This window comes from Excalfactoria chinensis, chromosome 2 (genome assembly GCF_039878825.1).
Source record: "Excalfactoria chinensis isolate bCotChi1 chromosome 2, bCotChi1.hap2, whole genome shotgun sequence".
Classification (NCBI taxonomy): domain Eukaryota; kingdom Metazoa; phylum Chordata; class Aves; order Galliformes; family Phasianidae; genus Excalfactoria; species Excalfactoria chinensis.
The window spans coordinates 141026664-141050554 of NC_092826.1; the positions used below are offsets into that span (position 1 = coordinate 141026664).

Consider the following 23891-nt stretch of genomic DNA (forward strand, 5'->3'; position numbering starts at 1 on the left):
AAAGGGCAGATCAGAGCAGGACAAGGGAAATGGGTTGGAGCTGAAGGAGGGCGGGTTGAGGGTGGATGTCAGGGGGAAGTTCTGTACTGTGAGAGCGGGGAGGTGCTGGAACAGCTGCCCAGAGAGGCTGTGGATGCCCCGTCCATCCCTGGAGCTGTTGAAGGTCAGGTTGGATGGGGCCCTGGGCAGCCTGGGCTGCTATTCAATGGGGAGGTTGGTGGCTCTGCCTGTGGTGGGGGGTTGGAGCTCCGTGATCCTTGGGGTCCCTTCCAGCCCGGGCCATTCTGTGATTCATAGGGCATAGTGGGGTGGGTTCAGATTGGATTTGGCAATCTCAGAGGTTTTTTCCAGCCTCAGTGGTTCAGTGACTCCATGGCCCATTTGTAATGCACTCCCTACACGATGTTCACAACCCTGTAGGTAAATCTTTTGTTGCTTTGTCCTTTGTGAGAATAAGAAAAAACATCTGAGAACGAACTCGGGCGCCTTCAGCTGAGAGCAAAACGCCTCCGTGCTTCCACTGCTGGTCTGAGCTCCTCACCTGCGGGCTCTGGGAGATGGTTGGTTGGTGCTGGAAGGTGCTCAGCGTGGTGGCTGGCAGATGATGTGCTGCCCTTTGCTTTCTCTAATGAAACATCAACATAACCCTCGGGGGCTTTCGCTTCTTGTTCCATCCTTGCAGTTGTTTCTGGAAATGGAAGGCAGAGAATTAAAAATGGCATTAATTTGGATTAGATTAAGCAGGATAAAATCACCTCCTCAACTAACCCCCATCTTCTGAAGGAAACTAGAGGGGTTCCTCGCTTTCAAAACAGTGATAACCTGTTTTGGGATCGCCCCCTACCAGCTCTCCCCTCCTGAAAGTTCAAATATCCTGCTAAAGCAGATCTGTATCACAGACTCATGGAATGGTTTGAGTTGGAAGGGATCTCTAACAGCCATCAGGTCCCACTCCCTGCAGTGCACAGGGACACCCACAGCTCCATCAGTGCTCAGAGCCCAGCCCCTGACTGTGGGTGCCTGCAGGGATGGGGCAGCACCACCTCTCACTGCAACCCGTGCAGCACCTCCCTGCCTTGGTGTATGAATGTCTTCCTTACATCCATCTAAATCTCCCCTCTTTCATTTCCCAGTTCTGCCATCCCACAGACTACGCAGCACTTTGTTATCCCACCAGGAGTGTGGCTGCCATTGCTGCCCCTTGGTGTACCACCTGCTGCATCATCTCAAGGCTGAAGGGAGCTTTGGGGCACAGGAGCTCACCTGCAGGAGCTTCATGGGAGGGGGACTTGTCATGCTTAGCAGTGGGCTTGGATGTCACCAGCTCTTCTAGTGCAGCGACTTCGGTGTCAGCTGCACAGACAGACTTCACTTCTGGTGCAGAGACAAAACTTGAATCTGCAGGAGAAGGTTTGGCATCCGCTGCCAGAGCGGTGCTGGAATCTGCAGCATGAAGATGGTCCACTTCTGCTGGAAAGGTAAACTCCGAATCTGCAGCACGATGAGACTCAGAATCAGCCGTGGGAGCAAACGTCAGATCCGCAGCGTGGTGAGGGTTTGTATCTGCTGCTGCGGCAAACTCCAAATCCACGGCGCAACGGGGCTGAGCATCCACCGCTGGGCTCCAGGCAGCATCCGGCACTGGGGCAGATGCAGCAGCAGCGCTGGGAGGTTTGGCCTCTGCTGCAGGAGCAAAGCCCACATCCGTGCCCTGGGGGGGCTCAGCTTCTGCTGGAGGTGCAGACTCAGCATCCGCAGCACGAGGAGGCTCCGTGTCCCCTGTGAGGACGGGCCCAGCTTGCTCTGCAGATGTGGACGTGGCATCCGAGGCGACAACGCTCTCAGCATCAGCTACAGAAACACAGATGGCAGAAGTGAACAGAAAATAGAGCACATGAGCTCCTGACAGCTACAGCTGGAGAACAGAGCGGCTCCCTCACCGCTCTGCTCACTCTTTAGCACATCGATAGAGACGGCACCACCTCCCAGTGAACCAGCAGCTGCACTCTGCTCCTCCGCGCCCAACGTGGCCTCATTCATTCTTACACATTATTACCAAAACTCGAGCTGTTGGTTTCAAAACAACATTTGCCAGCTCCCAGCACTATCAGATATCTCTGCACTTAAGCTGCTGCTCACAAAGATCCTCTGAAAGGAGTTTTCCAGCTTTAGATTGTAAAGGTTTGAAATTGAGACAGGGAGGTTCAGGTTGGATCTGAGGAGGAAGTTTTTCCCCCAGAGGGTGGTGACGCACTGGAACAGGTTGCCCAAGGAGGCTGTGGATGCCCCATCCCTGCAGGCATTCAAGGCCAGGCTGGATGTGGCTCTGGGCAGCCTGGGCTGCTGGTTGGTGACCTGCACACAGCAGGGGGTTGGAGCTGGATGAGCACTGTGGTTTCTTTGTTTTCTTTAAGGATTTGGATTTTACTGCTGAATAAGACGGTGAGGAAACAAACACGTGCCACGAGTTCCCGCTGTCTATCAATGAGCACCCTAACATTGAGTGCAGTGTTACCTTTTGGTGCCTCAGCAGCTTTGGCCTCCACTGTTGATGCTGCTAACGCCGTAGGAACAAAGTAAGGAGCTGCTGCTGCAGGGCATTCCGGCACAGTCAGCACTTCTGCTCCGGGGGCTGTGGGGGGCACTGGGCATAAAGAACAGTTCATTAAGAACTCAAATTGCTCAGCAAACAGCTTCACCTCCTGGACTCGGGATGCGAATCGCTCCTCTGTCAGCAGGAGAATGATTTGGGCAACGTAAGAACACACAGCACCCTATGGGAAGCACTGCAGCAGCACCGTGCAGCACCCAGCAGGACAGCACCCAGCTCTAAGGGAGCTCTGAGCTCCAAAACCACTACACATCCAGCAGCATCTGAAGGGCTCTCCTTTTGGTTCCTCTACCAAGATGAGGCAGACCCTTAGGAGAGAACGCACAGCTCTGGTGTTTAACACCCCCATCAGGTCCGACTTGCGTTTCTCCACTGCTTTTTGTTCCTTGAAAAGGCAGATGAGGACAGAAGCTCAGCTCCTGCTCTTCACAACCTCCACAGACAGTTCCCACAGATCAACTCACAACTAGTTTTACCTGGTGGCTCAGCAAAGAAAGAGGCATCCGGTCCCGTCGCGTAATGCTGAGCTCCCATCCAATGATCTTCAGGCACTATGGAAAACACAACACAGTCAGTCCTGGCCCAACACTGCTTCATTTTTAAAGCTCTTTGCCCAAGGGATCAACTGCTGCTTTTTTGACTTCACTCCTGGGTAACAACTTATCGGTTCACTTTAGGAATGCCATCAGAACACCGCGCTCTTCTGCAATCACTGCTAAGCCACAGCCTGTATCACAAAGGAGTTATAACCAGCACTGACCCCAGGAGCTGACAGAGCAGGTTCAGAGAATCACAGAACCACAGAATGGTTTGAGTTGGAAGGGACCCCTGAAGGCCATCTGGCCCCACTCCCTGCAGTGCACAGGAACAGCCCCACCAGGCGCTCAGAGCCCATCCTCTGCCACCCTGAATGTCTGCACAGGTTGCCCAAGGAGGCTGTGGATGCCCCATCCCTGCAGGCATTCAAGGCCAGGCTGGATGTGGCTCTGGGCAGCCTGGGCTGCTGGTTGCTGACCCTGCACACAGCAGGGGGTTGGAGCTGGATGAGCACTGTGGGCCTTTGCAGCCCAGGCCGTGCTGTGATGCTGTGATACCTCCCACCAAGGTTCTTTAGGACTGTTACACCCAGATTTCCTCCAAAACATCCTCCAAACCCAACCAGAGTAAGACAGACGGCGATAGCGAAACATCTGTTTCTCACCTGCTTTGTCCTGCAGAAATTCTGCAGCTGAATCGAGGCCCATGAAGGCTGACGGGTCTAAGACCTCTGCGGGGCAATAGGGGGACCCCAGGAACGGTTGGTCGGGTACCATCACAGACCCATGTGGCACTGAAGAGACAGAAGGCAGTTTGTCAGTCCTGCGCTGCCCCAACAACTCCCCAATTTAAAGACACCAACGAATGGCCACCAGGGATGAGCGCTGAGGAGGAACTCACCATGGATGTCTGTGGAAGGGTCAGCACGGTCTGTGAAGAGCTGCACATTCTTCATGTCAGGAGGAAAGGACAGGTCTGGCAGGTTCTCCCCTCGGTGCACGCTGAAGGGGTCTGAGGGACACGGAATGAGGCAGCGTTACTGCGTGGCTGAATCGTGGCATAGGATTGTTGGCAGAGATGCAGTGCCACCATGGAGGTGGGACCAGCAGGGCAAAGAGAGGGACCTCCAAGGAAAGCTGCCTGCAAGATGAGGGCCAGCCCCTCCATCAGCAGACAGCATGGCCAGCAGAAAGCAGGGCTGGCTGCTCTGACTGCTTAGAAAGGAAAACTGACTTTGTGATCCTTGGGTCCCTTCCAACCCAGGCCGTTCAGTGATTCTGTGTGAAGAGAAAACTGGGTATTGGGAGAAGGGGTATCTCTGTGCAGGGGCAAGGCATGTGAGACTGCCTATCGATGGGCCAGACTGCAAGGCAGGGCTGGGCTCAGCTCCAGGCTAACAGCAGCTCTCCCTGCTGTGATGAGGTTCCATGTTTTAGTAACACGTTGTAAGGAAGCACGAGAAGGAAGCCTTAGGGATGGATGCGAGGGCTCTGCTGTGTTACAAAGTGAGCAACCCTTGGTGCTCCAGCTGTAGAGAACCACAGGCATACCTGCCATCTCCATGGCTTGGAACACTGGCTGTGGCTCAAAGCACAGCTCTCTGTCATCCATGGCCCACGTGTCGTTGCGGTCGAGGAACTCCTTATAGGACAGCTTTTCATCCATGATTTCTCCTGGGAACACTGAAATTGGAGAAAGAGGCTCAGTCAGTACAGAGATAATAACCCAAAACCATTCAAGATTTATTCCTGCGTGATACGGCACCAAAAAGGCAACAAACAGCACCAACAGTTGGCCAAGAGTTCGTGGCTCTTTGCTACCGCCTCGATCCAGGCAGTTAAATGTAAGATGCAGAATAATGGGAACTTCTGCATCAGAAGATGATCAACAGGACCAAGAATGGAGAGCTCACACCACAGTGCCGTCCTGCTGCCAAATGTTGGACAACCCATGGCTGCCCCAAAGCAGGCACAACAGCCTCAGCCACACCTGGCAGCACAGCACAGGAGCACGGCCTGCTTCCAGCTGTTAGGAAAACCAGATCACCTTAGGGAATGCCCTCCCTCAATACCCACAATGCTTTTATTTGGCTATTTTCATGGACCCAATCGCTCCCCAGCTCACAGCACCGGGTCTCTATATGCACCCACGCACCAAAGGCCAATGGCTTCCACCCAGCCAAGGAAAGCTGGAAAGGAAATGGCTTCAAACTGAAAGAGGGGAAGCTTAGATGCTGGCACTGCCTGGAGTTGTGGTGCCCAACCCCGGAGGTGCCCAAGGCCATGGCTGGGCGCTGGGCAGCCTGAGCTGGGGGGACAGGCAGCCCATGGCAGGGGTTGAGGCTGGGGGATGAGGGGTCTCTACCAACCCAACCATGCAGTGATTCCATGACTGTGTGCCAATGGCCAATGGACAAGGGAGGTAAGACAGATGCTGTGCTTCGATGGGAGTCCATGACTACAGAGCTGACACAGCTATTGATAACAGTGCTAAACTGACCTCTGCATGCACTCTGAAGGCCAGAGAGTGGAAATGCAAACTGTGACACCTGTAATTACAAAGCACCGCCTCCCTTCTGATGTGTGAACCATGGCCACTGCCCATCAGCCCAGCACCGCATCCCTCAGTTCCGGAACACATCCCCACTGCCAGCACCAGCTTCTTTCTCCTGTCATCTGCTCTGCAGACACCAGCACGGTGACAGAAGCCAGCTGAGCAGTTAATCCATACACAGCAGCAGCCCCAGCGCGGTGAGCTCAGAGCCGCAGGGCACACGGCCGGAGAGAAGCGCTTTTGGGAGGGGATTACGGTGGCAAAGCCTTTTTGCTGGGGAAGATGCTAATCTCGGGAGGTGGCTGGGCAGGTCTCTAGCTGGAGGTTAAGGATCTTCTCAGTTAATGAGTCTGCAGCCACGGGATGCCTCTGCCAGAGCCAAACCAAGCAATAGAGGGAAAGAGAAGCTTAAGAGCTTCCTTCGTATGGCTGATCCACCAGCTAATTTGTTCAGACTGCTGCTCTGGTCCCGCATCTCCATGGGATGCCGGGCATGCTGAAGGCACCCACTGAGACCCAGAGCTCTGATGGAACAGCCCCCAGCCCACCAACAACCTGTAGTGACCACAAAGGAAATGAGGGGGGGGCACGTCTACCCCTCTGCAAGGAACGTGAAGGAGCGTTCCCATTCTCTGGGTGGCCTGCTCTGCTGGTTGGCCACCCTTTCCACAGCAAAGGGGCTGAAACGAAGAGTCCTTTCAGGTCCTTTTCAACCCATCCTACGATTCTATGAACACTGGCAGAGAGTTGGTAGCACACGTGGTTTTGTGCTCCATGGAAGCTGTGAGCTGCCCTGGGAACATCCCAGCTCCTCTGCGTTGCACTGCTCCACCAGCACCAGCAACTTCAGCTTCTCGCCTCGTTCCGCAGCAGGCCCCAACCCCTGCAGATGTGCACTGCAGACAAGCAGCTACATGGAGCAGCCTTAGCTATCAGCAGCCTGCACCGCACCCGGGGCTGGATGAGGTTGTGTCAAAACTGACCTCGCTGCAGGGAAAAGCAAATTAAAATCCACCACCGAGTTGGATGGGGAAGATCAGGAAGATACGATGGGTCCACAGGAACCTGGAGGGCATTTCAGATGGCGCTGACAACCGGAGAAACATTTATTGCTTTCCTGATGAAATTCCACGCTGTTACATAAGCTCAAAGAGCTGAGTGCTTCTGACAGGCACAAGCGGGGTCACCTCGCTGCAAAGATGCACAGTCAGGGGCTGCAAAGTTCAGAGGGAGTCCATCACGTTGGGCCTCAGCCCAGTGATCAGCCTGTGCACGTCCCTCTGCAGGGCCTTCCAACCCCAGGCACAACAACAGCCCTTTCCAGCGTGGGGTCAGCTGCAGACTTACTGCGGGTGCACTCAGTGCCCTCATCCAGCCCATCAATAAAGGGGTTAAACAGGACCGGCCCCAGTACCACCCCCTGGGAAACTCCACTCCTCACTGATCACCAGCTGGATGTGACTCCATTCCCCACCACTCTCTGGGCCCGGCCATCCAGCCAGTTCCTCACCCAGCCAACAGTGTACCCATCCAAGCCACGGGCTGCCAGCTTCCATAGGAGAATGCTGGGGGAGACGGTGCCAAAGGCTTCTCTGGTTGTCCCACCCATGTGTGTGATCCCCCTCAGGATGCTCCATAACCCCTCTTGGCACCGAGGTCAGGCTGATGGAGCTGTAGCTCCCCGGATCCTCCTTGGGTCCCTTCCTGGAGATGGGAGTCACCAAGGTGGGATGTGGCACTGAGGGATGCGCTCAGCAGGGATGTGCTCAGACCTACCTCAAGAGCTCACCATCAAGACAAGCTTCAGCCCACAGCCCTCTTCTCACTGCTGCTCACACCATTACTTGCCTAAAACCGGCCAATTAAATCACATCCATTTACTTTCCAACTCATCACGGAACCACTTGGCTGGATGTGGATCTGAGGCCTTCTCCCACCTGGATGGCTCTGAGGTCGACATGAAGCTCGGAGAAAGCAAGCATGGCCGAGCAAGGCATCCAGAGAACAGCAGAGAACAGCCCAAAGGCTGGTACTTCCCTCTGTTCTTTTAGGTGCCTTTTTTTTGTCATTCATGTTTAAAAATGGAGTTTTTGAGAATGGAATGGCTCACTGGGCAGTGCTATTGCTTCACCTGGGCGTCCTCCCTGCAGCAGAAGGCTTCCTGCACGCCCTAACAGCGACCCCTTAACCCAAAGCCACACCAAACCCACAAAGCCAGCCCACCAGAGCCCAGTATGAGACGCAGGCAGCACACAACTCAACACTGCACACATGGGACTCCTGCAGCAGCAAAGCTAAGGCTGAGCCTGCTGGAGCTCCCACCCCCTTGGGCCACGGATCTAAGCTTCACCCTTCTGCACTGAGACCAAACCACACTGACCCAAGCTATTGCTACAGACAAGCCTGCAAACAGCCCTTGAGCTCCATGCAAAGCCTTCCTTCAGCTTTCAGGTTGGCCTCTGCTCCCAGACCATCCTGACCCCCATCCCCGCAGGTTCCAGCAGCAGTTTGGGGCTGACTCTGCTGTGCTCCATCTCCTGCTCTCCTGAGGCCTGTATTGCTCATCAAATTACACACAACAGAACAAGCGGAGACGGCGGTCGGAACACACGGCCCTTCTGCACCATTTTCTCCTCCAGCTCTGTGTAACAGGATCAGCCCGCTCAGCTTTCCAATCAGAAAGCCCCTACCTTTTGACCCATTGCTTTGGTAGTGACACGTCACTTTGTACCTTGATCTCATACACCTCCTGCCCAGCAGCAGCACTCCATGACCCTTTCAGGTCCCTTCCACCCGGGTTTATTCTCCATCTGACAGGCTGTGTGTGCTGGCATCCCACCCTGATCTATCATGATCTTCCGACACGGCCATGTCAGTGTGTCTATGAACTGCCCTCCACGCACCAATCTGCCTTTCTTAGCTCTCCACTATTCCAACAGATCTAACTCAAGAGCTCACCATCATGACAAGCTTCCACCCACAGCCCTTTGCTCCCTGCTGCTCATACCTTTACTTGCCTAAAAGGTCAGTTCTATCACATCTATTTGCTTTCCAGCTCATCACATTAAGGTTGGAGATGTCTGAGATCCCCACGTCCATCCCATCAACCCCAAAACACCCACAGCCCCCAGTGCCACATCCCACAGCTCTGGGACACCCCAGACGTGTATTGGGGCCCCCAGACCTGGACACAGCGCTGCAGATGGGGCCTCCCAAGGGCAGAGCAGAGAGGGACAATCAGTTCCCTGTCCCTGCTGGCCACCCCTCTGCTGATGGAGCCCCTCATTTCTCAGCCCTTCCAGGAGTGACACACGTGTTACTCCTGCAGCATGGATGTGCATAGATTCCACCCCATCCACCAGCACCGCAAAGCCCTTAAAATAGCAATTCTCCCTTCAGCACCGCAGTCATGTTTGTTTAATGCTGTGAGATTACAGGCTGCTGACCTACTTTTTCCGCTGCTCAAAGCTCAGCAGCGGTCGGGAGAAATCTATCTGCCGGCGTCTGCGAGAAGAGTTTTACGGCCATTCATTCCAAATGTGTCAAATGAATGACATCAAAGCACGAAGCCATTTGCATAACATGGGAAGGATCCGCAGTTCTCTTGCTTCTTGTTCAGGCAGATGATTATGGAATCAAAGGACAGGCTGGGTTGCAAAGGACCACAATGGTCACCTGGTTCCAACCCCCTGCTGTGTGCAGGGTCACCAACCAGCAGCCCAGGCTGCCCAGAGCCACATCCAGCCTGGCCTTGAATGCCTGCAGGGATGGGGCATCCACAGCCTCTTTGTGCAACCTGTTCCAGTGCTCAAGCTTCTGCTCCAAGAGATGTGATGCACTGCGTTGGCCCTCCTGCAACCCTGGGAAGTCACCCAGCTTACCAGGAACCTCCAGATTCCTCACCAAGGAGGTGCCTTTGCAATTAGTACAGGGCTAATGAAGCCTTCCCAGCTCTAAAACCAACCCAGGGGCGTATCTCTATTCACACAGATGAGCCGCTGAAGATGGAGCTCAGCAGAGGGGGAGCAATGAGGTCGATCCGTGCGCTGCAGCTCCTACGGACACATTGCACACCCAAAACACAACTCCAAGCCTGCCTGACTCAGATCCCTGGCCTCACAGCAAGCTGTCTCACCCAGCTGTGGATGGCAGAGCAGGGCACACAGCCAGCACAGAGCGCTGCTGATGCTGAGCAGAGCGGACGTTTCCAGGCTTGTCGGGAACCTTCCACGGCTGCGGCTCATGCAGAGCGCGGTGACGGCGCTGCGGGGCACTGCCGCAGTCTGGGCCTCATTCTTGATTTAGGAAAAATACAGACAGCACCAAAAGTCTGACCTTGGAACGCACAGAAGGGCCGCACTGTGCTCTGCGGACATGGAATCACAGAACCATGACGGTTGGAGAAGAGCCCTGAGATCCCCGTGCCCAACCCCAGCCCCCCACATCCCCACATCCCTGCAGCTCCTGAGCATCTCCAGGGATACAGACCCCCCCCACCCCTGGGCTGTCTGTGCCAACACCTGGCTGCCCTTTGGGAGCAGGAATTGTCCCTAACGTCCACCCTGACCCTCTGCTGCTGCAGCGTGAGGCCATTCCCTCTCATCCGACCCCTTACCCAGCAGCAGAGGCCGACCCCCACCTCACCTCCACCTGCTGGCAGCAATAAGGCAGCACTAAGGTCACCCCCGAGCCCCCACTGCTCCACGCTGACCCACCCCACAGCTCCAGCCGTCCCACGGCACTGTGCTGCAGACCCCCACACCCCGCTGCCCCCTCTGCACGCACCGCAGGACCCCCACAAGGGGCCCAGCCCTGAGCTCAGCACTGCAGTGCAGCCCCACCACTGCCACACAGAGGGGCCGCTCAGCTCCTGCTCTGCTGCCAGCACTGCTGCTCACACACAGGATGCTGCTGGCCTTCGTGGCCCCTGGGCACGCTGCTGGCCCGTGGTCAGCCCAGCATCAGCCAACACCTGCAGGTCTGTTTGCTCTGCACAGCCCTCCAGCTGCAGCACTGCCTGCATTGCTGAGGCTGAAGCACAGGACCCGGCGCTCAGACTGGAGTGGAATGGGAGCACTAAAACAAAGGGGCTGCTCCTGCAAACACAGCACAGCCCCAGCACACACGGTCTGGTCCGACAGCACTGAACTTAAACTGAGACAGGGGAGGTTTGGGTTGGATCTGAGGAGGAAGTTTTTCCCCCAGAGGGTGGTGACGCACTGGAACAGGTTGCTCAAGGAGGCTGTGGATGCCCCATCCCTGCAGGCATTCGAGGCCAGGCTGGATGTGGCTCTGGGCAGCCTGGGCTGCTGGTTGGTGACCTGCACACAGCAGGGGGTTGGAGCTGGATGAGCACTGTGGGCCTTTGCAAGCCATGCTGTGCTGTGATTCTGTGACTGCATGCTTTGGTGCACACACACTGCTGTGGACATGAGCTGTGTCCCAGCTGAGAGCAGGACGTGGTGGTCTCACACAGCAGACCCCCATTGGGCAGCGCCTGCAGCCGGACGCCACCACACGGCAAGAACCCTGTTTTATAACCAACATAAATAATGAAGGAGTTCCCTCCATGACAAAGCAGAAGCATCTCCTCAGACCTCATCACCCCTCACGTCTCACATGCACTGTGATAACCTGAGCGGCCGGATCAGCCTGTACTGAAGGCAGGGATGAGCTGCCTGTTCTCTGCTATCCCAGCAGCTTTGCACTTTCTGCCCTGATGCACAATTTCATTCTACAGCCACACGGCTTCAGCTGGCACCGGGAGATGTTAGACACAAATTGCTCTGCAATTAGGGCACAGTATGCGGCAGCCCATCAGGAGCGCAGCCACCTCCGGCCCCTCTGCTCTGCCAAGGCCCATTACGGCCACACATCACACAGCCCCCAACAGCAGTGATCCCTGCTGGCTCCCAGCACCCTGAGCTGCTCTATGGCCAACCTGTGCCTACTGCAGCACCCCGCAGCTCACCACCCAGCTCCACCATCAGCTACTGGGCACTGCATGGAACCAGGCTGGATGGGCTGTGAGCAGCCTGGTCTGCTGGGAGGTGTCCCTGCCTACAGCAGGGGGTTGGGACTGCGTCATCTTAAGGATCCCTTCTAACCCACCTCACTCGATGATGCAGCCCAGCACACAGCTGCCTTCCCAAGCTCCAAGCTCACACTGCTGGCTCACGGTCAGTTTTTCACCCTCAGGACCCCCAGGTCCTTCTCAGCTGGGCTGCCCTCACGGAGCTCTTCTCCCAGCCCATAGACGTGTTTATGACTCCTCGGACCCACATGTAACACTTTGCTATGCTGAACCTCATTAGGTTCACAAAGACCCACTTTTTGAGTTTGTTGAGGTCCCTCTGGATGGCTTCGCATCCTTATAACGTGTCAACCACATCACTCAGCTTGGTGTCATAGCGAACTCGCTGTGGGTGCACTCAAACCCAGAACCGTCCCGTGGCCTTCCCAGGCACAGAGATGATGCCCACCAGCCCGTAGCTCCCTGGGTCCTCCTTCCTCCCTTTCTTTAAGTGGGAATGACGTTTCCATTAGGGCAGCCACTTTTCAGATAGGATGGACAGACGCAGCCAAAAGGTGGATGCGTTTTAGACTAGGCTGTGTCTGGATGTGTATTTCATTGCATTGCGCTGTTTCCTTTGGCAAGCCTTGCGAGCATGAACTTCATATGAACTCCACTTATCTAAAGGGCTGCTGCCCAAAAATGCACCATAAACTATTGGAATAAGCAAGAAAAGAAAGGGGATGTCAGCCCAGGCATGAGGGAGGAAAAAGGAAAGTAACTCTTGGATGCAGGAATGTCCCAGAGATGGACATGATGGAAAACTGGGTGGTGGGAGTGTGGGGTAAGAGCAAGACCTGCCCATGGATGACAGAACAGGGCGGACCGAGGTCCTGCTTGTCTCTCCTACACTGGGGAGGATCAGGCTGGGACAACTCCTCCTCCAAAGAGCAGGCAGTGCTGGCACAGCTGCCCGGGGAGCTGTTACAGTGCAGGGATGTGGTGCTGGGGAACACAGGCAGAGGGAGCAGCGGGGTGTGGGGGTCTGCAGCACAGTGCTGTGGGGTGGCTGGAGCTGTGGGGTGGGTCAGGGTGGAGCAGTGGGGGCTCGGGGGTGACCTTATTGCTGCCTTATTGCTGCCAGCAGTTGGAGGTGAGGTGGGGGTCGGCCTCTGCTGCTGGGTAAGGGGTCGGATGAGAGGGAATGGCCTCACGCTGCAGCAGCAGAGGGTCAGGGTGGACGTTAGGGACAATTCCTGTTCCCAAAGGGCAGCCAGGTGTTGGCACAGACAGCCCAGGGATGGGGGGGGGGTCTCTGTCCCTGGAGATGCTCAGGAGCCGCAGGGATGTGGGGATGTGGGCACGGTGGGGGGAGGCAGTTGGACACGATGATCTTAAAGGTCATTTCCAACCTGAATGGTTAGAATCATAGAATGGCAGAACCACAGCATGGCTGGGTTGAAAAGGACCGCAATGATCATCTCATTTCAACCCCCTGCTATGTGCAGGGTCACCAACCACCGGAGCAGGCTGCCCGTGGTTCTATGGTTCTATGGCAGGAGCTGCACTAAACTTAGTGCTCCAAAGAAACACGGCCCCATAGAAACATCCATGGGGCAGCTACAGCAGAACGAGCACACGGAGCAGTGCCCTGTGTGCAGGACTGCAGGCACTCCTGGGCCCATCAGTGCCATGGAAGCGATGCACATCTGCCCCACCACCCGAGTCACCCCCCCTTGGCAGGCTGTCAGTGCAGCCAGAACTGATTCTCCTTCCTTCTATTTTTGCATCCCCTTTCCAAGCACCCGACCGCGTGGCTCCATGAAAGCATTTCGGCTCCCAAGAGCTGCAGACTCCCATCAGACAGCACAGCCACCTCACGCTGCTCTGAGCCTCCAGCTCTGGGAAGGCTCAGCCACCAGAGCAGGGATCCCCAGCGGCACCGAGGAGGTTCTCAGCACAGCAGGACGCAGGAGGCTCGTTGGAGGTTGATTGCAGCGGTTTATTCAGCAGCCGTACACAGCTCCACGTGGTACACGACTGGCAGCAGCGAGGAAAACCAGGTGACAGCAGACAGGTTTATAAGCACAGAAAGGTGAGGGTGCGTCCTGCACGTACATCGTGAGCCCTGAAACCTGGACTAAAGCAGGGGGAGCAGAGCTGGAAGTGCAACACACCTGGCTGTGAAACAAAGGACAGAACAAAGCCAGGCTCAATGACTGCCGGGTCCCCATTCACTGTGCAGGGCTGTAGGCACCTCCTGGCAGCACCCGGAGCACTGACAGGGTGCTGAGCAGGGACGGCCCACCTGCAGCACACAGGCAGGGTATGTTGGCACAGCGGGTCCCTCCTGTTGTTCCCGGGGTGCTGGTCCCACTTAAGGCAAAAGGTGAGAAGGGACACCTGGAGGCACCACGCTCAGCAAACTAATGCACAAAGCTTTGCTTTTGGCAATCACAGAATCACTTCTTTGGTCCCAAAGAAGGAAGATGGGCCGGGTCTCTGTTTGAGGGGGAGCTTTGGAGGGCACCTGGAGGCGGTGGGAGCAGCGGTGCTCACCCGAGCTGTGCTGCTCCTGCATGGCTGCTGCATGGCTGCTGCTGTAATGTGGCCGGTAGGGGGGCACCGGGGGGTCGAACTGACAGCTACTCTCTTCCCAAAGCAGCGGCTACCTTGTCTTGGCAGAAGTCTTACAGTAAGAGCTTCTGGGGGTTCATATTCTGCACCTCAGGGCGGATTTGGGCTCAGACACATCCTGTACCTTCAGCAGGTGCTGTGGGCAAAGCAATGGTAACCATCCAACAGCCCCATCCCCAAACAACCCATGCGTGGGCCTGCAAGAACCCCGGCCAAGTTTGTCTCATCCAAAGCAGTGCAAAACCTTCCAGCCTCAGAATGACCTGGGTTGGAAGGGACCTCAAGGATCATGTAGTTCCTCCAGTGCCCACAGCCCAGCTCACACCCAGCGGAACGTGGCCATTCCTCATCTGCTCCCCAAGATAAACGCTGTGATGTGGAAACACTCGGTTTTAAGACGACGTCATTAGAGATAAGAACCTCCCGGGGGAAGGTGTCAAAGCAGCGAGGAGAAAGGTGAGGGGGACCGTGAGTGGAGGGAGGGGGCAGCAATGCAGTCAATGGGCATCATCAGCCGCCAAGGGCACCTTTGTGCACAGCCCCCCCTTCTGCCGTCAAACACCCACAGCAGCATTTGGCTGGAAGTTAGAAGTGGTTCGACCGCAAACGGAGCCGCGGCTGCGATGTGGATACAGCGAACAACGCACAGCTGTGCTCACAGAAAGAAAGGGAGGTCTCAATAAGCACTGCAGAGCAGAGGGAGGAGGAGGAGGGCTGGTCGGCCGCCACGCTGCCGCCCTTGGCTTCTTCTATATGCAAAGTCCGAGGTGTAAAGCAAGAGCTCTGCAAAATGCTGAAGGTTTTAGAAGAGCAATGGCAGGTAGAAAAGGACACTGGTCTTGTGACAGTGGCAGCCCCAGTGTTAGGAGACAGTCTAGGCCTCTAGGAGGAGAAAATAGAAGAGGGGAAAAGGAGGAGGAGAGGGAAAAGGGAAGGGGAAAGGGGCAAAAAAGCGCAAGTGATTAGTAAACATGAACATCCAGGTAGCACACTGCACAACAAGCAACATTTCACCTCGTGCAGCCAGGAGATTTGCCAAAAGCCAGGGCAGATGTGGCACGGTTTGCTTCTCTGGGTGTCTGGGAATGCAGCCCAGCCATGCTGGGGCACCTGACACCATCGGTGGCACCATCAGTGGCACCATCGGTGGCACCATCAATGGGACCATCAATGGGACCATCGGTGGCACACTGCTGCTGGAGCAGCAGCTCAGGATGCTGCTTGCAAGCACAATTTGCACTGAAATCAATAGCCAAGCATTTCTGTGGCCTGACCTGAGAGAAAGAGCTGGGCCAGCCAAACAGGGATAGTGGGCGCAGGCAGTGCAGATCACTGCTCCCAGCAGGACAACGGGCTGCTCCCACTCATCCATCTGATCACCTTCGATGGATTTCTGCCCATAAATTTGTCTTTGTTTTTCTTTTAATTTCTTTTAATCCCTTTGAGCTTTGGGCAAATATCCTGCATCAGGAGTTGCAAACGTAGCGCTGCTCAAAGATCACTTTTGTTTCTGTTTCAGAGCTGCTGTTAGTTCCACTGGGCACTCTGACCCCGTGCAGCCTGCAGTCAGCCCCACTGCAGCACCCACTGCTGCCGCCCCACTCCCACACCGCCCCACACGCAGCAGGCAGGCATGGCTGCTCCCCCAGCACTGCGCCGACTGCTGCTGCATTTACCCTTATAAGGAAGCAGCAATGACCACTTCCAGTCTCTGTGCTGGGGGCCCAACTCACAGCTCCTGCTCGGTAGCTCCCACGTTCTCCAAACCAGAGCAAAAGAACAACGTGCCAAGATGGAGCTCCCCAAAGAGCTGCTGCTCTCCAGTGACGCACTGGAACAGGCTGCCCAAGGAGGCTGTGGATGCCCCATCCCTGCAGGCATTCAAGGCCAGGCTGGATGTGGCTCTGGGCAGCCTGGGCTGCTGGTTGGTGACCTGCACACAGCAGGGGGTTGGAACTGGGTGAGCACTGTGGGCCTTTGCAACCCAGGCCGTGCTGTGATGCTGTGATTCTCAGCCTCATGGCACACAGGTCTTACTTTCTGCAATACTGACCTCTGCACATCTCTGTGTCCATCACAGAAGTGCAGCATGGTTACCATGAGAGCAATCCTGCAGTCAGTGCAGGGCCGTCCCCACTGCTGGGATCTGGGGCAGTGAGCAGTGAGACGTGGGCAGGTCAACACTGGGATTCACTGGGTAGGTGAGAAGCGCAGCAGTGCTTCCCATGCTCTAGACTGGGGAGATAAGCAGACACCTGTGTTCCCAAAGAGCCTAACTGCGTCTCCCCAGCACTTCCCTTAAGCCTGTTTGGGAATCCAACATGAACACAGCGAGGTGCTGAGCGCTCCCTGCAGCTCCGGGCACAGCCTGAAAGCTGCACACCACGAGCATCACCCTGCTTGGAGCTGCTCCTATCGCAGCCCCACGGCCACAGGGATCACTGCAGCTTCAAGAGAGTGCAGGGAACACAGCAGCTGAACACAGCAGCATTCACTCTGTGTGGAGCCCAGTGACATTCCCTGTGTTTCTGCAGGGTCTCGGCTGCTCTTCAGCTCCATGGGAGCCAAAGTCTCCCGTACCTCCTCAGAAGGAGCATTCATCCCTTGCTCCCACATTCCTTTTCCTGCTATTCCATAATGAAGAGCGTGGCGGGGAAAGAAGCAGTGGAACAGCTCCACTGCACAGACCTTGCGTTGTTCCAAGGAACCTCATTAACTCAATGCCTGCCTTTGACACGCTGCCTCTGCTGCTTTGATGTCGCTCTGTGACAGCCTTCACCAGGAAAAACAATCCAGCTCTGCCCCATCAAGGCGGCTGATGTGAATAAACTGAAGGGCTGCAGACACATCAGGGTATCTTTGATCGCAGCTGTTCGCACCGAGCGCACAAGGAGCTCAACCTCCAGAACACTCATATTGGAAACGTAACAAGAATTCCTTTAAAGCACAGATTCAGCAGCTCTGTAAAGATTCCCAACCATCCAGCAGCCATACCTGCCACGTCCTATGCCTGACTCTGTTATTTACGTGTTAGAAAGGCAGTTCAGGAGCATCCCTACGGCTGTGACCAGCAGCAGGATGGCACAACTCTCAGCAGTCACAGCTGACTCCATCACAAAGAAGCACCCTTTGCATGCAGCCTTGCAGCGCTGTGCTGCTCAACCTGAAGAGCTCGGCTGGACCTGGGTAGGAAACCTCACTGACAGCAGAAGGTCTCAAAAGAGGGAACTGCTGTTTGTCATTAAAGGTTGCAAGATGGCTGAGTCCAGCACGTGCCGTGCTGGTAGAGATGAATTATGTTCCAGGTTCCTTGCCAGCCTGGAATATTGGTCCACTTCTCACAAGTTCCTTGTGAAATAAGCAATCCCTGTGATGCTTGAGAGCTCAGCTCCAGCTCTGACAGCACGTGGCCAAAGGCAGCACTAGGACAGAGATACAGCAAGGCAGCCATGGAGGCGCCCAAGAGAAGCTGCAGAATGAACAGCAGTTCTCAGTACTTCCACAAGCACTGAGCAGTGGGGGAGAGAAGGAAACATCCCCACCCGTCCCACTGGGGACAGCTGCCATGCCTTTGTGTTATGCTATGGTTGGGATGGAGCTCTGCTGAGAATATCTGGGCTTCTTGGAAAGCCGTTTGGGTAGCGGTGCCCTGGGCGTCACCTTCCCACATTGAGTGTGGGTAACACACACAGCCCTCGGAGCAGGGCAGCAAAACCCAACTCCAAACAGAAGTTCTTGAAGTATTTGAAACAAAAGAGTTCATCTAAGAAAGACCCAATAAAGCCAACCCTCTGCAGAGAAACCCAATGAAGACGAGCAGGTTGGCTCGCAGGGACGTCTGGCTGCCCAAAGACAAATGACAACAAAGGTTCTGCGCTGGCTCTTACCTGGGCGGTGATCTGCCATCCCATGGTCACCATTTTCTATGACGGTTGGCCCAGTGGCTGAAGGATCTGCAACGAAGCACAGGCAGCGTTAGTACTGCGTGACCTCAATCCTAAAGGAGGGCAACGCCAACGTTACGAAACACAGAAGGACTTTTCCCCAGAATTATTTGGAAACGAATTAAGGTGCCCACGTGGGACGGAGTCTGGGCCACGTGAAGCCCAAAAGGAAGAGCCGTCCAGTCATGGAGGAGCCCATGATGGAGACCCACAGCACAGTGAGCACTAAGAGAGCCACTGAAATGACCAGAATGCTGGAGCAGCTCCTATGAGGAAAGGGTGAGGGAACTGGGCTGGTTTAGCTTGGAGAAGAGAAGGATGCAGGGAGACCTCATTGTGGGCATCCAGTACTTGAAGGGAGCGTATAAACAGGAGGGGAATGGCTGTTTGTGAGGGTGGGCAGTGATAGGACAAGGGGGAATGGTGTTAAACTGAGACAGGGGAGGTTTAGGTTGGATCTGAGGAGGAAGTTTTTCCCCCAGAGGGTGGTGACGCACTGAACAGGTTGCCCAAGGAGGCTGTGGATGCCCCATCCCTGCAGGCATTCAAGGCCAGGCTGGATGTGGCTCTGGGCAGCCTGGGCTGCTGGCTGCTGACCCTGCACACAGCAGGGGGTTGGAATGGGATGAGCACGGTGGGCCTTCGCAACCCAGGCCAGTCTATGATTCTATGAGCACTCACACCCCCATGGCACAGCACCAACCCAGCACCAGGCACCACAACCACAGGGGATACTCAGCAACACCTCTGGGTTTCTATCCCTAGCCCAACAAACAGACCTTTGGTGCTACACTGCACATTAGAGCTTACTGCAAAGAGAAGGCTGCCTCAGGCTATCCCAGTAAGACTTGGGGAACCCCAGCGCCCCACATGCCAGGAGGAGGGCCGGGTCAGGGAGCACTGATGGGGATGGACCACAGCTCCGAGACCACTCCTGGCTGTCCTTGAAAGGTTAATGAGGGCTGGCAGGAAGCAAACGTCCTCCACATCTGCTTGGAGGGCAGCTCCAGGAAGGTCCCTGCGCCTCCAGGGAGCCATCTCCAAGCGTGCACAGGCTGCTCAAAAGCCACTGTTGGGAATAATTGAGGTATTTGATTAACATACAGCAATATAATTGTTAAGAATACTTCTTGAACTCAAACACTTCTCCCTAATGAGCAAAATACTGCTGTGGGAGTCTCTGTTCTCTCTATAATCTCCACGCTGGACCACTGAGGGTCAGTCACTGCGATCAGCTGGGGAAACTGCCTGGATTTTGCTCACATGACGGCATCTGAGAGCAGCCGATGGGCCCTGCAGGAGCAGCTGGGCTGTGCCAGCACCCAGAGCAGCACAGAGTGGCAGCAGTGTTGGGGTCCAGGTGAACATTGATTCCGAACAGACGCAGCACACACTGTCAGCAGCTCAGCTCCTCGGGGCGTCCCTTTGCTCACTGTCAGCCATTACTGGGTGCAGAGCTGAACCAGCTGACATTGCTCCCCTCAGTCACTGCCGGGACAACACGGAGCGGTGCTGCTGTCCCTTCTACAAACAGAGCTGCATTAAAAGCACTCGGGACACAGAGCCGTGGGGCTGCACTCAGCCCTCAGCACAGCACAGGGGAATGCATTCCAGCTCCTCCAGTGGCTCGTGCTTTACAGAGATCCAACAGGAACTTGTGAGACAGCTCATAGCAAAACATACACCTACATCATTCCCAAGTGGCTGAGAATGCTGCAGGAATCCCCCGACCCGTTCCTCAGCAGCCCAACGCAGCAGCTCCTCCTGCTGTCAGGCTGTGCAGGCCCTGTCCTTTAGCATGGCAGTGCAGCAGCTCAGTCCCAGCATAACACCCTTAGGAGCCGTGTTCTGCATGGCCCTGCATGGCTGCGTGCTGCATGTCCCATCTGTCTGCACACTCCTCACACAGCTTAGGGGTGCAGAAGTGCTGACCTGTCAGCCTGGGCTGCTGGCACTCGGGTGCCCGCTTTGGGGTCACTTTGGGGTGGCACTCGGTGCATCGCAGCTATTCAGAACACAAACAGTTCATCCAAAGGGAAGCCTCATGTTGAGATCTCCCAGGTAGCAAAGGTTCCGAGCCAGCTGCCCCCTGCCAGACTCAGCACAACGCACACACCCCTTCCAAGGGCTCAGCAAGCTAAAAACAAAACCAAAGCCCACTGAAACATTACTGAAGCCCATCAAATGCTTGTTCAGCATGGAGAAGGCGGAGGGGTGACCTGCAGTCAGCTCCCTTGGAGCAATGGAATCTCAGGGAGCTGAGTGCAGCCCTGCAGGCCGGGTCTCCTCCTCCCTCACTCTAAATTGCTTATAAAACAAAAGCATGTCAAGATGTTGTAACTACATAATCCTCATCAAAATTACAAGATGGTATTTGCATCTGGCCAGCGGATCAAAGGATTGTTTTTATATAAACAAATTTAAGGCAGCATTTGCTAAACCCCATAATCTCAAGCAAATGGACGGTGCCAATGTAAGAAGCCCTAATCCGCAGCAGCGAGTCGGTGCAGCACACACGTGAGTGCAGCCATGAGCAAGGCTTCCTCATCAGTATGGGAGGAAGGAGGGCACGGAGAGAGCTGGGCTGGGCAGGCTGTGGGCACAGCCCTTAGAGCAGCCCATGGTCTGACTCCCATGTGAGCGCACACACTTGGCTGGAAAGCTCAGCCAGGTAAGGCCAGGCTGGATGTGGCTCTGGGCAGCCTGGGCTGCTGGTTGGTGACCCTGCACACAGCAGGGGGTTGGGGCTGGTGAGCACTGTGGGCCTGTGCAACCCAGACCGTGCTGTGACAAGTGGGAACAAAAGCACTGATCAGAGCATCCTATGGTCAGATGGAGACGCAAAGTGTCAGGGAATAACTCAAGGCTATTTCAGTTCATGCCTTTCAGCATCCTGCCTCAGAATGGCTCTGGAGCAGCAGCCAAGCTCAGCTCCCAAGGTCACTAAAAGGCTTACAGCTCCGCTTGCCTGATGGCACTTGGTTCAAGGTTTTCAACTTCTAACCCAGGGAATTAAGGAGAATTTGAATGTCAAAGGCAATGGAGGTTTGCCTGGCTTCACATTCAGGATACACACACGGGCACATCCACATCTGAAGGCATGAGAGCAGGAGAACACAGCCTGCCCTGCACAGAATCACAGCGTGGCTGGGCAGGACGGCACCCCACAGCCCACAGCCCCCCCTGCCATGGGCTGCCTGCCCTCAGCTCCACGTGTGACCAAATACGAACATCTTCTGCAGGCAGGGGAGAGGAGGGGGAAGCGCCGGGGCTCAGCTGCAGCCTGGGAGCAGTTCTGTGTCCCCCCAGAAGGGCACTGAGCTGAGCTGGGCCCGCAGTGCCCACAGAGCCATCTCGTGGCCGCGTGTGCCTGGGATGACCCAGAGCTCCGTGTGCAGCAAACTGAGACCTCCATCACTGCTGGAGCCCCCTAAAGCCACAGCAGTGAGCTGGGCCGGTGCAGGAAGGCAGAGTGCGTCTGCACCCACAGCAATCCATCCCTCAGCGTTACGTAACGACCCCGCTGTCCTAAGAGGATTACCCCAGACCGCAGCAAATGATGATGCTCAGCCAGTTGTTAGAAAGAATAAAACGCTTTCTTCTTAATCTGTGCCTTTCCAGCGCCATCTTTTAAATTAACTATTATTAAGTCTTTGCCCTCGGATGCATCTCAGTGGCCACGCAGTGCTCAGCACCTCCTCCTCTTCTCCATCTCCTTGCACTCCGAGCCAAACAACCCGAGTCCCAGCTCCAACTTACCTAACCTGGCTCGTGGCTTTAGAAACAGAATGCAACAAACCCAAAATAGCTGGAGCCTGCCAGGCTGCGTGACAAAACCTCTCCTGACTGGGGAAGGGCAGCAGACAGTGCAATGTCTGAACGCATTTGTGCCTTTAACATCAATAAATGAACGGGCAGGGGCTGAGTGCCTGCTGTGGGAGCTGCTGTGCTCTGCCAGGACCTTGGGGCTCTTTGCAGCAGGAGGAGGGCAGGGAGCAGAACTTACTGTGCCTCCCCAGGGCTGCGCTGGGGTCCTGGGCAGGCAGCTCGTGTTGTATGGGCTCAGAATAGGAGCATGCAGCTTCACATTGTGTTGTATGGGCTCAGAATAGGAGTGTGCAGCTTCACATTGTGTTGTATGGGCTCAGAATAGGAGCGTGCAGCTTCACATTGTGTTGTATGGGCTCAGAATAGGAGCGTGCAGCTTCATGACTTCCTTAAAGCAAACAGAAACAAGAAGAGAGGCTCCAGGAGAAAGAGGTATCCCAATCACATTGGGGGGAAAACCAGATCAGACTCATGAAGACATAAAAAGACCAAATGCTAAGACTGGCCTGCAGTAAAGTGACACCATTTGAAGGTGTGGAGCGACAATCCTCACCCTCCTTGTGTAAGGTGCAGAGCAGGGAAGCAAAATCACATCCAATGCACTTGGGGCAAGCACGCTCTCTGGTCTCTTTAGTTACTGTCTCATTTTGATCTTGCCAAAGATGTAGATAATGCTCAGAATTGTGCCGCTGCTATCCCAAAAAAGGGAAAAAAACCAACTCTGCAGAGCAAGTCCAGATGCAGAATGGTGTTCCCATCACCCCACAGGAGCACGGAGCTCTGCCCAGGCACACGCACAGGGGAGGAGCGGGGCTTCCAAAGCTGGGAGTGGGTATTTGAAACACACGTGGTGTGGAGATGTGAACAGTGACTGAACAAACCTGCTGCTGAGATACTGCGGGATGTGCTGCTCTAAAGCAGCCCTGTGCCCAATGTCAAAACAGCAACAACCGGGACTCTGAGTCCCCCCTCTGCAGTGCTAACCATAAATAGCTGTCACTACAGTTCCTATCATTGAATGGGATAACATACATCTGAATAGAGCAAAGCTCCACGGTTCGCAGCCTCCTTGCCCACTTCCTTCCCTCCCCATTGTTTGTTCCAATGTAAAGAACTGCGTTAGGTGGAAAACCCTGAGCAGGATTCTGTATTGCAGGACACCTGGCTCACTGCGAGGCAAAGCAAACCAGCCCTCCAAAACAGAGCAGACCCTTTGTGTGATCCCCCGCTACAGCCCCTCAGTCCTCATTTCTTCCTCTAGCTGTTAATTACGGTTCTCCCGCATATCCAGCTTTCATCGGCATTAATGAGCATTAAGATGAAGGCAAAGAAAAAGCCAACCAACTTTCTACTGCAGGAAACCACCAGGCCTGGAAACCTCCAGGAAGGGTCAGCATTCTTTTGGATACAGCCACAATGAAAGTGAAAGGTAACCAGCCTCAATCTGAGGGAGGACAAAGAAGCCAAGTATGTATTCATAGAATCCTGGAACGGCCTGGCTTGAAAAGGACCTTCAACATCATCCATTCCAACCCCCTGCTGTGTGCAGGTCACCAACCAGCAGCCCAGGCTGCCCAGAGCCACATCCAGCCTGGCCTTGAATGCCTGCAGGGATGGGGCATCCACAGCCTCCTTGGGCAACCTGTTCAGTGCGTCACCACTCTCTGGGGGAAAAACTTCCTCCTCAGATCCAACCTCAACCTCCCTGTCTCACTTTAACACCATTCCCCCTTGTCCTATCACTGCCCACCCTCACAAACAGCCATTC

The 23891-nt window shown here is 55.2% G+C and overlaps 1 protein-coding gene across 10 annotated transcripts in view; it reads right to left on the reverse strand.

Moving 5' to 3' along the window:
• Positions 1-23891, reverse strand: part of MAP4 (microtubule associated protein 4) — a 90155-nt gene that overhangs the window by 37175 nt on the left and 29089 nt on the right. For all 10 annotated transcript variants that reach the window (XM_072330434.1, XM_072330438.1, XM_072330429.1 and 7 more), the window contains 8 exons: positions 18239-18304; positions 4699-4830; positions 4049-4159; positions 3813-3941; positions 3088-3162; positions 2516-2644; positions 1264-1851; positions 542-688 (listed from right to left, as the gene is read on the reverse strand). In XM_072330434.1, the coding sequence (XP_072186535.1) occupies positions 542-688; positions 1264-1851; positions 2516-2644; positions 3088-3162; positions 3813-3941; positions 4049-4159; positions 4699-4830; positions 18239-18304 (1377 nt within the window). The remainder of the gene's footprint in view (positions 1-541; positions 689-1263; positions 1852-2515; positions 2645-3087; positions 3163-3812; positions 3942-4048; positions 4160-4698; positions 4831-18238; positions 18305-23891) is intronic.